The sequence below is a fragment of the Elaeis guineensis genome, chromosome 1 (genome assembly GCF_000442705.2).
Source record: "Elaeis guineensis isolate ETL-2024a chromosome 1, EG11, whole genome shotgun sequence".
Classification (NCBI taxonomy): Eukaryota; Viridiplantae; Streptophyta; class Magnoliopsida; order Arecales; family Arecaceae; genus Elaeis; species Elaeis guineensis.
Genome location: NC_025993.2, coordinates 95528843 through 95545028, shown reverse-complemented (window position 1 = coordinate 95545028; position 16186 = coordinate 95528843). Strand labels below are relative to the sequence as shown.

At 37.6% G+C, this 16186-nt stretch overlaps 1 protein-coding gene across 1 annotated transcript; it reads left to right on the top strand.

The window, feature by feature from the left end:
* Positions 1–2605: 2605 nt before the first annotated feature.
* On the top strand, positions 2606–13265 carry LOC105031994 (probable inactive ATP-dependent zinc metalloprotease FTSHI 3, chloroplastic). The gene is made up of 5 exons (XM_010906312.4): positions 2606–3930; positions 6867–7190; positions 7277–7577; positions 9537–9752; positions 12320–13265. Exons 1-4 carry the CDS (start codon positions 2887–2889, stop codon positions 9734–9736), a joined length of 1869 nt encoding a protein of 622 aa, XP_010904614.1. The 5' UTR covers positions 2606–2886; the 3' UTR covers positions 9737–9752; positions 12320–13265.
* The last annotated feature ends 2921 nt before the right edge of the window (positions 13266–16186 follow it).

Genomic DNA, 16186 nt, shown 5'->3' with positions numbered 1-16186 from the left:
TTGTGGCTGAGGCTGTTGGTCGGTGGGAGGTTTAGTCGGATGATCTTGTCGAAACTTCTCGAGGTAGCCTCGTCGAATCAAGGCCTCTATTTTATTTCTGAGTTGGATGCACTATTCGATATCGTGTCCGTGATCATGATGAAACCGACAGTACTTCTTCGTATCACGGCTCTTCGATGGCGCCTTCATTGGTGGGAGGTGTCGAAGATACTCCTCTCCTTCGATCTCCATCAAGATCTATGCATGGAGAGCAGAAAGAGAAGTATAGGAGTCATATCTGCCATAGCTATTTGGCTTCGGACTCCATCATCGAGGTGAAACTCGTTTATTGGTGGTTGGCCTACTTGATTCAGTCGGAGCTTCACTTTTTTTCTGTTTCTTTTTCTAGCCTTTTCCGTCTGTTTGACATCGATAAGAAGTGCCCTTATCTGCGCGGATATACTTGTATGTGCACTCTAAAAGTTCTGTATAGATTCAGAGGAGAGTTTTGTCCAGAGAATAGATAAATCTGGATCTCCTCAGACCCCTTTTCATAGTCGATATGACCATATCTTCATTAGGTCCCTGACCTCAAGTGTGACCATATTGAAATGAGCCACAAAGTCTCTTAATGTCTCTGTCTTGCCTTGCTTAATGGAGAAGAGACTGTCTGATGTCTGTAGCACCTTTTGACTAGTACTGAAATAGGCCACGAAAGAATGCTCAAGCTGCTCGAAAGAGTTAATGCTTTTCGACTGAAGCCCAGAATACCAAGCTCGAGCAGTTTTCTGAATAGTCACTGGGAAGCCGATGCATAGAAGGACGTCGGTTGCCCCCTAAATCATCATGAGAGCCTTATAGCTCTCCAAATGGTCGATTGGGTCAGTGAAGCTGTCGTATGGCTCCATCTACGGCATCTTGAACCAAGATAGAGTCGGTTCATCCAGGATGTACTGAGAAAGAAGTTGGGCAGTATGAAAATCATAGTCACTAGAAGATTTCTGCCCTTCTACCTGAAGTTGGGCAAGCTGGTGATCGATCTCTTTGAACTTGCATTCGTAGTCATCGAGCCGCCGTTGTCAGGACAATCTGGGGATAGAACCTCCTGAAGAATTTAAGGATGGAGAAGCAGAAGGTGTACACGGCCTTTTTCCTTTCTTGATCTCATGTACATGGGAAGGAGAAGGAGAATGCTGCGAAGAGTGGGCGGCACAATGGGAGTGCCGAGAATGCGGTTGCTCATCTCGATGAGAGTGTCGAGACGGTCGCTGCTCTGGAGATGAGGAAGGTGAATGCCGTGGTGGATGGTGGCTATACTTAGATGGCACTGACTGAGCTACCAGCTCCTCTGCTAACAGCTGCTGCTGGAGGCTTTGGATCGCCTCCGTTAATACCTTCATTTGCTGTATTAATGCAACAATTTATGTGTCTGTGGTAACCACAGGACGCAAAGAGCTGAGCTCTGCCAATGGAGGTGGGGGAGGGATATCTTTCCGATGGAAAGAATGCCTCACTGATCTTGTTGAAAGTTAGGCTCCGATTTTTGACATGGTTGCTTGTATCTGTCCCCTTTCTAGTACGCCAATCTATTGCGGCCAATCTCCTGTTGCGTTCATCGTCGGAGAAGAGCACCTGCAAAAGAAGTCCTCACTGATCAGAATTGTGTCCGGCGGGAATCCTCTGATGCTTAAGTCAGTGGAGAGTGGTGAACAACAGATAAGAATTTTGAATAGCAGAGTCTCAGTCCAAAAGTGTCTTACCAATGCTGTTCATTTACCTTCCTTTTATAGGTGATTCAGATGTAACCGTCGAGCACGTGGTTCCACTTTTTATGGCACTAAAGGGCAATTACCCCAATTATTAAGCTATAATCATAGGGTTAATGGGCTATCTATGCCTATTAATGATCGTGACACGTAGTTGATAACCATTTATAACGGTTAGATATGTAGGTTTTGCACATTCCGACCTTGTGTGATCGTGGAAAGATAAGCCGACTATATATCGGTAGTCGTGAAGATCCGAATGAACACGGTCAGTAACTCTGATATACCGATGGTCATCGATCGGATATTAACTGAGTTGTCGTGGTTGTCCGTTGATTGTTGAGAATATCCGACTGTTGGTTGGTTAATTAATTGTAAGTCGGCATATTGTATTTATGAAATCGATCTAAAGTCAGAATCAAAATCGATTAAATTATATATATATATATATATATATATATATATATATATATATATATGGTCATCGATCGATATTAACTGAGTTGTCGTGGTTATCCGTTGATTGTTGAGAATATCCGACCGTTGGTTGGTTAATTAATTGTAAGTCGGCATATTGTATTTATGAAATCGATCTAAAGTCAGAATCAAAATCGATTAAATTATCTCAATATATATATATATATATATATATATATTTTAAATATTTGAATTTATGTAAAGTTACATTCACCACGTCATGAGAACGCTAATATGAACCAATCGGACGATGTGATTAGCTCCACACCAGATTTTCTATACTGCATGAGCATGTTGCACAAAGAATTTCGCCTCTTCAATGTCTCTTCCGAAACAAATATTAGGTCTTCCGTCGGTGAAAACGATGCGTCGTTCGCCCTCCCTCTCTCGCCAGACAAATCAGCGTGATTCTCGCATTGGATAAGTCTCGGTGACAGGATAAAAAAAACGAGCCTCTCTCGTGGCTCCCTCCTTAATCCCAGAAGCGGAGATGAAGGAGTGAAGACCTGTTCCTGATTCTCCATCGAAAGCAAAGGTACATACCCGTCCTTCTCCCAAGATTTCTTCGCCATCGTTCGAGAAGTGATAAGAAACCGGAGGATTTCGTTCCTAAAGGCTCTTGCGATTCAGATTAGGTGATTATTTTGGTTCTCAAGGGTTATATATGGCTCCAATCTCGTTGATTGCTATCAATGGAGTTATGCATCCTCATAGTTGTTCTTTAAAAGATCCGCCAATACTCTTGTGTGGTCATGGTTCCAGATTTAGAGTGCGAGTTGGCAAGCTTTTGCCTCTGGGGATGAAGCATAGGGATCTTTCTTCTTCCTATTCGCTTTCTTGTTGTTGTTCTCAATTGGATTTTTTACTGGGTTTTCGTAAGAAATCCAGAACTGGGATGCTGTTTGCTAAGCCAGTTGTTGCGAAGGTTGATGGAAACAACAAAGAGAGCTATACCTATTTGGGAATGACAGGGAAGCAGAATTCAAGGAGGCGGTTTTCTCTGAGATTGCGCCCGAGACTGCGGTTGCTTTCATATAGGTTGAAGAGAATTCCAATCAGGGAGTTGATAGGGGATGCTGCGACCATGTTGCGCAGGAATTCGAAGAGGGTTACATTGTCGGCAGTGGTTTCTTTTGCGCTAGCAGTGTGCTTCTTATTCTTGAAGTACACAGCAGTGCCTGCCTCAAAGGTTGTTCCATACTCTGAATTGATATCAAATCTTCAGAGCGGGCATGTGTCGACTGTTCTTTTCGAGGAGGGTTCTCGCAGAATTTACTTTAACATGCGTAGTGATAGCTGTGAGAGCTCAAATTCAATAGTGGATGCATCATTGTCTATTGATGTTGCATATGGGAGTACAGCGAGATCATCAGAGAGCATTGTAAGTGGTGGTGGGAGGAGAGCTAGTTTTACTCCAAAGTGGCAGTTCTCTACGAGAAAGATTGACCATGATGAGAACTATCTTCTTGGCTTGATGAGAGAGAAAGGAACCATGTACAGCTCTGCTCCTCAGTCTGTTCTTATGTCACTGAGGAACATTTTGATCACAGTGATTTCTCTATGGATACCATTGACTCCTCTCATGTGGTTGCTTTATCGGCAGCTTTCAGCTGCCCATAGCCCTGCGAAGAAGCGTCGTCCTAGTAACCAGACGGTTAGTTTTGATGATGTGGAGGGTGTTGATGCAGCTAAGGATGAGCTTATGGAGGCAAGTTTTATTTGTTTCTCTGTTCAGCGGAACATATTGTGTTAATTAACTTTTTGTTTCTATGATTATATATGGAGCTTGAGTTTGAGCTTTTTGTTTGATGGATGCTAGCATGCTTTATATAAAGAACTTGATAGAAATTGTTATATGCTTATTCCCCACCTTTTCCATGCTCCATCCTGCATATACAATAATGCCATAGCTAAACCACAAAATTCATGCATTACTTAATAATTATATACACCCTACCTGTTCATGTATCTGTTGAATATTAAATAGTGGAGATCACCAACATAGATTGATGGAAAAAGTATGAATGTATATAGTACCCAACTCTGCATTATGCGCTACAGTCAGGAAGTTTAATGTTGCTGCTTAAGCTTGAACTAGCTGAATTTCCACCAAGACAATGTAATTTCTTCTACCAATCTCATCATGACTTGAGCTATCTTGCACTTTCCCAAATTTGAAACCTGCACCTCTCACAAAAACTTATAACTGATTATGAAGAAATTGATAGAATGTTCTGCCATCTGCTTGCGAAATTCCGTTGATTCTTTTTTCTTTCTTTCCTTTTCTTTTCTTGATGATGAGAAAGGTGGGAAACTCATGCAAGATATATTCCTTTTTAGGCTACTTTGAAGATCAGGCTCTAGTTAACACATTGGGTGGCTGAAAGATATCCTATTGCTATATTTCTCCTTGCTTTACTCAACAATTATGCAACCCCTAAAACACAAGAAAAGGAAAAGAAACAAAAACTTTACCAACCCTTCACCTCTAAACTTATTTTGCACATGTTGAGAGATCACTATCATAGTCATCACAGTTGCATAAATTTCTAACTCCCAATGCCCAAAGCTAATGCCTGCTTGTTGGATACTATTAAATCTCTCCCCTCGCAGTTCATAAGCTTGCATTTCCATAATCCTAATTTTGGAAAGGTCATTACTGAATTCAGATTCAGATAAGGCTTATGCTAGAGAAGACTTTTGGCTTGGATCATCAACATCCCTAAAAAGATAACTTCTATTTAAACTTACTGTTAGAGGTCAAAACTCTGACATTGAAAGTTATTTAGTACCGGTATATGGAATTAAACATGACTCTATTGGTGCACTCCAGGGCACAATATCCATTATGCCACAATATACTGATACAGTATAAGCAGTAGACACCAGGACTGGAATAAATTGCTTCTATAGATCTTCATGAGCTATACCATTATATGGTGGTAGAATGATACAATATGATGTGATACTGGCTGATAATGGTTGTGAAAGATCACAGAAACCATTTAGCCACATCAGCCTGAAGTGATACGTATAATTTGAGCAAATTTGATTCCTTATGTTTTCACTCAAATCATCCAATCTCTTGTAAGTTTCTTTTCCTTTTGCAACTTTCTGTTTGATATTATATCAGACTTTTATGCTAATGTTAGCATTGACGTTCAACAGATAGTGTAATGTACATGATAAGGCATTCTCATCAACAATCAAAATATTTGTTTAGTATTGTTCAGATTAAGGAAATATCTTTTGGTATTCAAAGCTAGTTTTTTCTCATATAAACATTGCTACAGATAGCCAACATACAAGAGGAAGTATAGGCATATCATAACTTGTAGCTCTATGTGTGCATCTATGGAATGCCATCTGTAGATATTGTGACAATGTACTGCACCTTAAACTAACTCTTTTCAATCTTGACAAGGTTTGACTCTGTTCAAGTAACAATAATCCCTTTTAGTAGCTCTTCACCTTGTTTGCAAGCTGCCATAACGATTTCCTTGGCACCATGGGGTGCTTTATTCATTGATAATGTTTGAAGGTCAACACCATCTTCTGATTGAAATCTATCATTGACTTTAACCTTGAACCATAGTGTCTTTTCTTGATCTGGCATTGGTCTTCATAGATCTTTAATTTTAACTCTAATATGGCAAGTCAAGGGGCTTTACCATTTGAAAGGTGAAGCTAGGCAGGCAAGCAAGGTGCAGCGAATGAGCTAGGCTGGGCCTGGACCCATGTAAGTTGGGTCAGTCATGGTCTTGCTTATAAATATTTTTTATAGTTTAAATTGATTCTTACTCTGGGTCTGGCACCAAATCTTGAGCATATGTCAGGATCTGGCACATGATGCTGAGACCCAGGTCCAAGTACAAACCCTGTCCGTCCCTAATCCTACGTCCTAATTGGTTAGTCCTCTTCCCTTGACTTGTATTTATGTTTCTAACATGTTTAGACCTGCATTTTCCCAACTTTCCAAGATCAAAATTTATGAAATTGTTAGTCATACATGATTCTTGTGCAATGAAGTTAGCTTTAAGAGGTTGCCCTGCGATGGAAATGATTGGCCTTCATGACAGGTTGAATAGGTTTGCTGAGGCCTCGTGTTCTATGATAGAACATTAGAATGATGGATGGTGTCTTTTCTCATGCTTAGAAGGAATAGACAATTGGTAAAAACCATCCTCCCTGCAAGTTACAATTTTTCTTCTTTATATAGCTTTAATCACCTTAAAAGTATGTTTCTGCCAACCAGGGAAAAAAGCCTTTTTCAGTGCTGTGTTTACCTCCTTCAAGCATTAATTCCCATCCCATTTCTTAGTGGAACTCCTATGAACAACCTATTAACCTTTCAAGTGCCATTTAATCTAACAATTTTTTCATTATATGTATTGTGTTTTGGTGAGTATGATACTTGTATGGATCTTTCTATAGGAATACAGTGTAATCTTGATAATTAATTACAGTACAAGATCTGTAATTTTTAATCTAAGTGATTATTGTTTTAAATAAGTTTATTTGATTCTTCAGATAGGAGATGGAAGAAATGTTAACTATGCTTCTTTTATAGTAACCTATTTTAACCTATTTTTCACGTTCCTTATTCCTGTCGTCACCTTCTGATCAAATAATATTGTTTCATAGGTTGTTTGTTGCTTACAAGGATCAATAAACTATAACAAGCTTGGAGCAAAATTACCTAGAGGTGTGCTGCTTGTGGGTCCTCCAGGAACTGGGAAAACATTACTAGCTCGTGCAGTAGCTGGAGAAGCAGGAGTTCCATTCTTCTCTGTTTCTGCTAGCGAGTTTGTAGAATTGTTTGTTGGAAGAGGAGCAGCACGCATCAGAGACCTTTTTAATGTGGCAAAAAAATGTGCACCATCTATAGTATTTATTGATGAGCTGGATGCAGTGGGAGGGAAGCGTGGCAAAAGTTTCAATGATGAGCGAGATCAAACTTTGAACCAGGCATCCCTTTTAAACTTCCAAACCTATTCTTTTACTTCTTTGACAATTAGTTCTGTAAACATGACTTGGTTTATGTATCTTTCCAGTTGCTGACAGAAATGGATGGATTTGAGTCAGACACCAAAGTGATTGTCATTGCAGCAACAAATAGGCCAGAAGCATTAGACCCAGCTCTCTGCCGACCTGGTCGGTTCTCAAGGAAAGTTCTTGTTGGAGAACCAGATCTGGATGGGCGGAAAAAGATTCTTTCTGTCCATCTAAGGGAAATACCTCTGGAGGAGGAATCCCAGGTTATTTGCAACCTTATTGCATCTCTCACCCCAGGTTTTGTTGGTGCTGATCTAGCCAACATTGTAAATGAGGCTGCTCTGCTAGCTGCCAGAAGAGGTGAGTCATGTGCTCTTTTAAAATCATCAAATATATTGAGTGCCATTTGGGTTATCGTATGATTATTTTTCCAGATCATTTTTTTGACACTATCCTGTGGATATATTGCTGGAAGTTCTGTGGAAAACTATAACTTGCTTTCATTCTTTCTAATATTGGTATGCTGTTATACCTTTATCCTCCTTGTGCGATCTTGTTTGCCTGTGTTTTGGTCTTTTGCTTGATAGATGGTGTATGTGCAACAAAATATCTTTATGAAAGACAAGGAGAAAAAATCACAGGGGAGCACCAAGAATGAGATATTGATGAAATTTGGGTTGGCTTTCCTTGTTCATAATGGTTATAAACTTCACATTATAAGTGTATCATGAACCCAAATTGATGGATCTAGCAAATTCTTTATTTTTGTTTATTTATTTAGTTCATATGAAGAGCTTCATCCATTGTTGGGTTCCTAGTTGTCGGACATGGTGGTGGGAATTTTTAGGGTTAAGAGGGGTCAAATGGGGGAGAGGGAGAAGTTTTGGTGGGTTTCATGGGATGAGAGAAAGGAAGAGTGACTTGAGGTTGGGGAAGTTTGGTGGGTTCGATTGGGTTAAGCATTATCTGAACCCTAATATATTACTGGATCAAACTGATTTGAATCATCCTGGTGGGGTCACTAAATGGGAAGTCACCTACAAGATATGCATAGTCAGATTGTATTTGGACTGAATCTAGGTCCTGAGTAGATTGACATTATTTATTCCAATTCCTGATTGTTAGGAAGGCGATCAAAGCTGAATGTAAGGTCCATATCCAAGTCCAATAGATCACTTACAGCCACACTAACTAGGAGCATGGGCATAGGAGTAGTTGGGTCATTTGCGAACAAGATTCATTAAATTGAAGCAGTTGGCATGATAAACCACAGGTCCACAATCTGTATTAGTTAGAAACTACATATTATTATGACCAAAAGGAATTTAAAGACTGCACAACCAGTGTGGGAGAGGCCACCAAAGAAGAGTTAAACTGACTTTAGGATGTCTTGGAAGTGGTAATATGAGATGGTTATGGTCTTAAAATATTCCTTATATTGTGCCTCTAGAAGTCTTTTTCTTCTAACACTTCTAAGCGCAAATTTGAATTGGATTGTTTGAAGAATTAGGTGGTCATACTTGAAGCCCTTTTCGTTGTTGTCAAATATATTTTCTCTTGTATATTAAGATGAAGCCATGCTGTACTCCTAATACCTTTTTGTTTAGTTCTAATTGTTTCTCATCAGTTTTTATTCTTAAAATGAAAAACTGGTTTCTTTGGTTACCTTTTCTTCTTGTTGGCCAACTGTACCCCAAAATTCAACATCATATTTGGATGATATTAGAATGAGTTGAGGGATATGATCACATGGAAGGGGGGTTGCTCGTGACTGTAAGAAGCAACTATGGTGATGGATGTGCTGATCTGGTCATCCTTCTGCTTTATATTAATAGCTATCACCTACCTCAGCTATGTCATCTCTGTGTAATATGAGAAAGGTGGAAATTTGAGGGGATATTAAGGGAGTTGAGAGGGAAACCCATTGGTAGAAGTGTTATAAATTTATGTGGATAAGGAAAACTATGCCATTTCATGGATATGGAAACACACAAGGAGATGGAGATTCAAAAAATGAATCATATTGCTGAAAATGATAGTGCTGTAACTTTGCTACATGAGTGGGTCTGCATGCTAAATGGTACACAGAAACTTCTCTAAGCCTGTCCATCATGGGTGACCTGAATTTTGTAATCTTTGCTGACATGTGTGGTGCATATGTCATGTCTGCTCATTCATGTAATAGATTTGTTGTGACGGTGATTGTCCATGACCTTCTTCATCTTGCTTGCTTTTAGTGCCATCTCATTAATTTTTTTGATATATTAAAATATTCACAAACTTTGTAGATGGCAAATCTTTAGCTTTCTTGATGTGCAGGTGGTGAGACTGTGACCCGAGAAGATATAATGGAGGCAATTGAAAGAGCTAAGTATGGAATTAATGACAAACGATTGACACCCAGTGCACTAAGTAAGGGTCTTGGTAAATTGTTTCCATGGATGCCTTCTTTAGTGGGAAGGAATGGAACAGGGGATGATGGTTTACAAGGCGTAATGGGCTACCAGGCTTTAAGCTAATGGTAATCATGTTGAGGTATGCAGCTTCTTAGTGTTGAAGTATAATATGATGTTTCAGTTAAATTTTTCATTGCAGTAAAAAAATGATAATGTACAGGACATTGTCTTAGGGTTTTCATTGCTAGTACATATTAGGTCTTGTTAGAGCAGTTATGTGGTAAACCATATATAATTTAAAATATGACGATGCTAGAATGCAAACAATGTTAATTCAATCTTTATTAATTTTTCATACATTTAATGATGAGGGCCAAATATAATCCTGATTGGCTTAATACCAGTACTTCACCTAATATATACATATATATGCACACTAAAATGGAGGCTCTGCTTGCTTAGAAGCTCTCCACTCGCCATGTGGACACTATCATTAATAAGGTATAAAAAGCATGTAGTAATCAAATCAATGTATTAATTAAATCCTTCTCACATTCTACAGTGTCATTCATAAGGTGAAAGCCATGTATTGATTAAATCATTGTATTCATTAAAGTCATGTATTCATTAATTATAGGATGTGGAATAATAGTTTTTAACAACTTGTCGCATGGACAGTAATATTCAAGATGAGATTTAAATCCTTCTCACATTCCATATCATCATCAATAAGACGACAGCCATGTATTAACTGAATCAATGGGAAAAGAGAGTTGACACTGAAAATGTAAACAAACAATTGCAGGCTATGAAATCCTGGTTTTTAATTTGTTATATAAATATTATAACACTTAGAAAGGAATTTATATACTAATTGAAATAAACATATCTACTGTTCATAATTTGTTTAATTTAATATCATACTTATATATAATAGAAGAAAATATATAAAATAATTTTTTTTTTTAGTTTGTTTTGAAAATATATTTAATATCATGTGTAACAATTATATGTTTATAATTTAGTTTTAACTCAAATTCAAGCTAGTCTATGCATATTTGGCCTTGAAATTTAGTATAATCTATATTCAAGCCTGCATATATGTAATTTACTCCATGGCTTCAAGTAACAGCTACTATTAGTGTTGTAATCGTGCCACAATGGTTTTGACAAACCTACATAATATTTTAAGTATAATTTATTACACTGCTATATCATATTTCCAAAACATTTTGAAAACAAATTAAAAAAAAAAAAATCTTATTCACATGTCGCACGGGTTATCTGCTAGTTTTAAATCTAATTTCTTTATTGTTGGTGATGTTTTCTAAATGTATGTATAATGGGATGAAGAAGAAACAAACCAAAACCTTTTTTGATTAGATCTTTACCCTTATGATTTTTGGAGGTTGTATTATGTGTAATATTATAGGTAATGGTTATTTATAGAAAACAATCTGAAGAAGAATATGAAAGTCTTATTTTGCCATGATTTGTAAGAATTGTGATATGAAGGGATCTATCTTTTCTGCTAAATATTTATTACTATTCTCTTTTTTGTTTTTTTTTTGATATTAGGGAGGCAAAGCCTCCTGCTTTATGGAAAAGAAGGAAAGAAAATTTGCAAGATCAAACAGAAGTTGGAGGGAGAAACAACGTGCCTAGGGGGCATGAACTAAGTTGCTAGCAAGCGAATCTTACACCAAAGTCTAGGGAAACATAAAACTTCTTGTTGATGTACCCTGAATAGTCCTGTCAATCATCAAATTGAGGGTAAACTTTAGAACTGTAATATATGATGCCGATTTATTCAAAAAATTCCGGCATCCCATTCCTTCCAACAGGTCCACAACAGTTCCTGCTGCTAGCTAATTGATGGCAGGATGCATGTCCTTAGGAATGAAGCTCGGTGTCCAGGTTGTCCATAGTGCCACCGTAGAGATTTGTTTTAGTTCATCTATTTGATAGTCTATTGCCATGCTTTGGCATCAAAAGATTTTTCCTGCCTTCTTCAGATGGCTTATTTATTTATTTATTTATTGTGATTATGGAGGAAAAGGAGGGGCAGGGGGCTGATTGGTGGTAACCTTTTATAACTAGGAAGTGCCTTGTGCCTGGCGGGACCATTTGGTTCTAATAATCTATTAAAAAATATACCAAATCTCTGACATTACCATAAGATATTCATATGGGCATTCATCTCTGGATGCATTAGTGAGACTTCAGCTCTTGCTTATGAATGATCTGATCATTCAAATATAGTTTTTTCCTATACAATCATTAATTAGATGAAATTGACATCATGTAGACTGCCAGCCACTTGTCATATGCATATTTAGGTTGTATTACAAAGTTGAATGCTTTTGCTGCATGATCTGTAAATGTTGTTAGGTTATGAGTGCAGAATCAAATCCTTCAATACGAAATTTGGGCAATAGCTGTTACGCCTCACATTTTCATATAGGCAATATACTTGATAGCAGGTCAAAATGAAAAATAGAGTGAAGAATGCTATGTGTGCTGCTACAGAAACTGTTTACAAACTGTTAAGGAGCCCCAGTAATGAAGAATTAATGTAGGCTATAGGTTTCTACAGTTTCATATCAGTCAACGTTGTATGCTATCTTCTTGAATGTTAATTGATTATATTAGCAAATGTACTATATGAAAATAATATATTCATTTGCTTATGGAACACTTGTGCAGGATGTCAGGAATCCCTAAATGAGAACCTTGATGGGCTGGGTAGACGTGATATCCAGTACTTTTGAAAGCATCGAACCGCATCACCATATTTTTGCCTGTCGCTGGGATCGGTAGAGATAGATTTGCACATGGAGACACATAATTAAGTGGCATCGGGTTCAGCTTCAATTTTAAGCCCCATTGGTATTCTGTGTTGAGCATCACATTTTCAGCACTTTCTGTGCATTTTTGAAGCTCGTGATTCTAGATAAGCTCTGGTCCCTAGAGCTTGATTAGGGATATCATTTGATTGCAAGAATCTTATATGATAAGCAGCATCTTTTAATCTTTGCTAGCATGCAAGCTGTTGTTGATTCATGAATAGTCTGGCTGAAGTAATGGCTAGGTCAGAGCAGATCAGAGCTAGCTGATCCAGGAGTCTTCATGAAAAATCAGTGTGTTCTGCAGAAAATGGACATCATTGCAAATGCTTCCTTTCAAGTTTATCTAAATAATAGCAAAATGATGGAACAGATCCAGGAATAGCTTCAAGAGTAAGTCATCATCTTAGAAGTTGAGCAAAAATTGCTCAGGTAATAGCAAGATGATGGAACAGATCCAGGAATAGCTTCAATAGTAAGTTACCATCTTAGAACTTGTTAATGTTTGATAACTTTTTCTAGAGCATAGTATTGGAATTATTCAAGTGATCCATGACATTGGGAGCTTAGTAATCTAATCATCGATGTACTAAGCCTGATGCTGGGTCAGACGGAAGCATCATCCTGATCAGAATTGTTGGAACCTTTTAAAAGGGTCAACAGGTTCAGTTTCTAAAACATAGCTGGTTCTCTGTATTTTATTATCCTCATGTAAAAGTCTTTATAGATTGAAGCTCACCACCTGGATGTGGAAATTTATATTCTATGAATGGGAAGTATGAAAGTGGGTGCTTCACTTTGGGTCATTTTTGTTGTCTCTCCTTGAATTCATGCATGACAGAAATTAAGGAGGTGTTTAGTCGGAGGGAGTGGGGGTTTGGAATTGGCATGGGTGACTCCCATTCCAACCGTTTGATTGGGAGGAGTTCTATTCGGATTCTGATTCTAGGATGAAATGGGAATGGCTCAATCTATATATAACTCAATCTCTACTCTCCTCTATGGATTTAAATTTTCATTTTAATTCTGATTTGATTCTGATTCCGGTTACGATCCAAATGCTTCGAAGAATTTGGCCATTTCGATTCTGATTTCAAGCCATTTTGATTTTCATTCTTATTTTGATTTCGATTGTGAACCAAATATCTCCCAACAGGAGAAGATGTGAATAGTTGGTCTGCAGCCCTCTACGTGCCCTGCTGTAGATATAAACTGTGTGAGCATGTGGAACTAAATAAAACGACAGAGCATGTGGAACTAAATAAAACGACAAACAACTTGGATTACTAAGTTGTCATTTAAAATTCCAGAACATTTTAAGTCTTTATATTTATTTATCCATGCAGGTGTTTAAAAAAATGTAGGAAAAGTGGGATTTCGATCCAATGCACACAAGTCAGGCAATTTGTGGAATAAACTTAAAGTACAGATTCTCAAATTCATGTATTATCTTTTTGCATAGTTGTTTACCAAACTAATGCCATTTCAAAAATTTTTTATGAAAATAATATAATTTTTAACTTATTTATTAATTAATACAAAAGATAAAAATATCATTTGAAATGATATTTTTTTTTAAAAAAATATTATTTCAAATAGCAATTTCTGTCCGGTCAGTCTACCCCTCTCCTCCGACTAAAAAAGCTGTAGCAATCGAAAAAAAAAGTTTCAGCCAGATGAAATGGCACTTTTAGAAGTGGTATTCATAATGATGCCTCCAAAAATGCTATTCATAATGACACCACCAAAAGCACCATTCGTCTGAATGGTGCTTTTAGAGATAAATCCTTCTATGCGGACGAATGGCACTTTTAGAAGCATCGTTCGGTGCTTTTAGGGATAAATCCTTTCATGCCAAATTGGCATTTTTAGTGTGGCATCCCCCCACCCCCTGACCATACCCCCCCCCCCTCCCCCCTCGACCTTCTGAATTGCATTTGAAAACTTGTATCCAAACAAAAAAATTCTACAACATCCTAATACTTGAAATTAAGAAGCAACATATCTAAACTAATATCTGACAGAAACAAAAATTAACAATATAAAATAGAATATGCCCATGTCAAGTAAATAATATACCCATTTATACATCTACAAAAAGGAATCTAATATACTATAAGTCTAAAAAATGCAATCTAAGTACCATAAAGGCATGGTGGTGCCTATGGTCACTTAGACCTTCTCTAAAAGATCCTCAATGGCCGCTCCTATTCTTATGTCACCTGTGATAACTCCTCTCCTATATCAATGAACGTCTCGTAGTCATGCATATCAAGAATAATAGATACTATTTGCCTATGATTTGTACTATACCTTCATACTCTATCTTGATGTATCGGAGTATTTGCAAGCTGAGTGACCCTCTCAACCCCATCATCTTGATCCAAGGATGGGCCTGCAAGAAAAGAGTCATACTGACATGGGATTGGATTAGTCCCCAACTACTCAGACCATTCAGGCACATGTGGATCATATGACGCTATAGGCGATGAAGACTCATGATGTCAACTGGGATCCAGTGTTGCCATTTGGGGGACATAAGAAGATGAAGATCCTGGCATTTGTGGATCATAAGATGGTGGCATATGTGGAGCATGCAGCGACAACATCTGTGGAATATATAATGATGGCATATCTGGAATATATGGTGACAGTGTATATCTCATATCTAGCTCATCGGATGCTCCATGCCAAGGCATGATAATATACTCATGGCTAATCGCCATTAATATTCTTAAATATGATTTCTCCATCCCTTACAGTATATTCGTCTGCTCGTCTTCATCAGTTGTAGATAGAGCACGATAAATGTCCAATATAAGATTCGAAAAAAGTTCAGGCTACATAACAAAAATAAAATTAATAATACTTTATAGAAAATAAGACAAAGATATAATAGAAATACATCAAATATTTATGTGATGGGCTTACCACCATCTGTATTGTCTCTTCCTGTCTCTGGTATCCGAGCTTTAAATAATTTGACTTTTTCATTACTAAACTGGTAATCTATCGATACCATACCATGTACTCTCGATCGTATGGAATGCTCCCAAGAATTGGCTCACCAAAAATAATAAATTATCGACGAGCATGCCATCTGTCGATATAGGTGGTATATGTAATCCTAAATAGTTTGCCCTACCTTATCGGTCTATACTATGAAGAGCAAGTCATGTATCGCATATCTGTAGTATTGATTGACATAGGCCAAACTGCTTGAGTACACGATATGGAAAATATTAATCTACAACATCAAAGTAAATAAGAGACATTCGTGCCATCCAAATATCCTGTCTATCAGTGCACTATGTGGCAAACATGCCATAACATCTGGTGTATAAGGCTCCCAAACGAACAGATAACTAGGGCCAACAGTATTAGAATGTTGTTTTCCAAACATGGCCTCAACACCAATGGTGTGCACTATAAGACTTGAGAAAGGTGAGGAAGATCTAGAAGTATTGCCCTCTTGGATTAAAAGTCCACTAAAGTACCCAAACCTCGGTACTATCATTTGAGTAGTATTTTTAATTATGAGTATATCTTCTTTTTCAACAAATAATTCAATATATTAGCATTTTGGATATTTCAAACAAATGTCAATATTTCTTAGACATCTTCATCGTCATCAATTGAAACTAAGACATACTTACTCTGCATTAACTATCCCAACATGTTAGGAGATCTCTACCTCAATTTGATTTCATATTTTTCTCTATCTATA

Excerpts from the sequence above, each read along its gene's own strand:
- LOC105031994 (XM_010906312.4), top strand. The coding sequence starts at position 2,887 with ATGGCTCCAATCTCGTTGATTGCTATCAATGGAGTTATGCATCCTCAT. Across the intron at positions 3,931-6,866 it reads CTAAGGATGAGCTTATGGAG|GTTGTTTGTTGCTTACAAGG; the intron begins GCAAGTTTTATT and ends ATTGTTTCATAG. Across the intron at positions 7,191-7,276 it reads GAGATCAAACTTTGAACCAG|TTGCTGACAGAAATGGATGG; the intron begins GCATCCCTTTTA and ends GTATCTTTCCAG.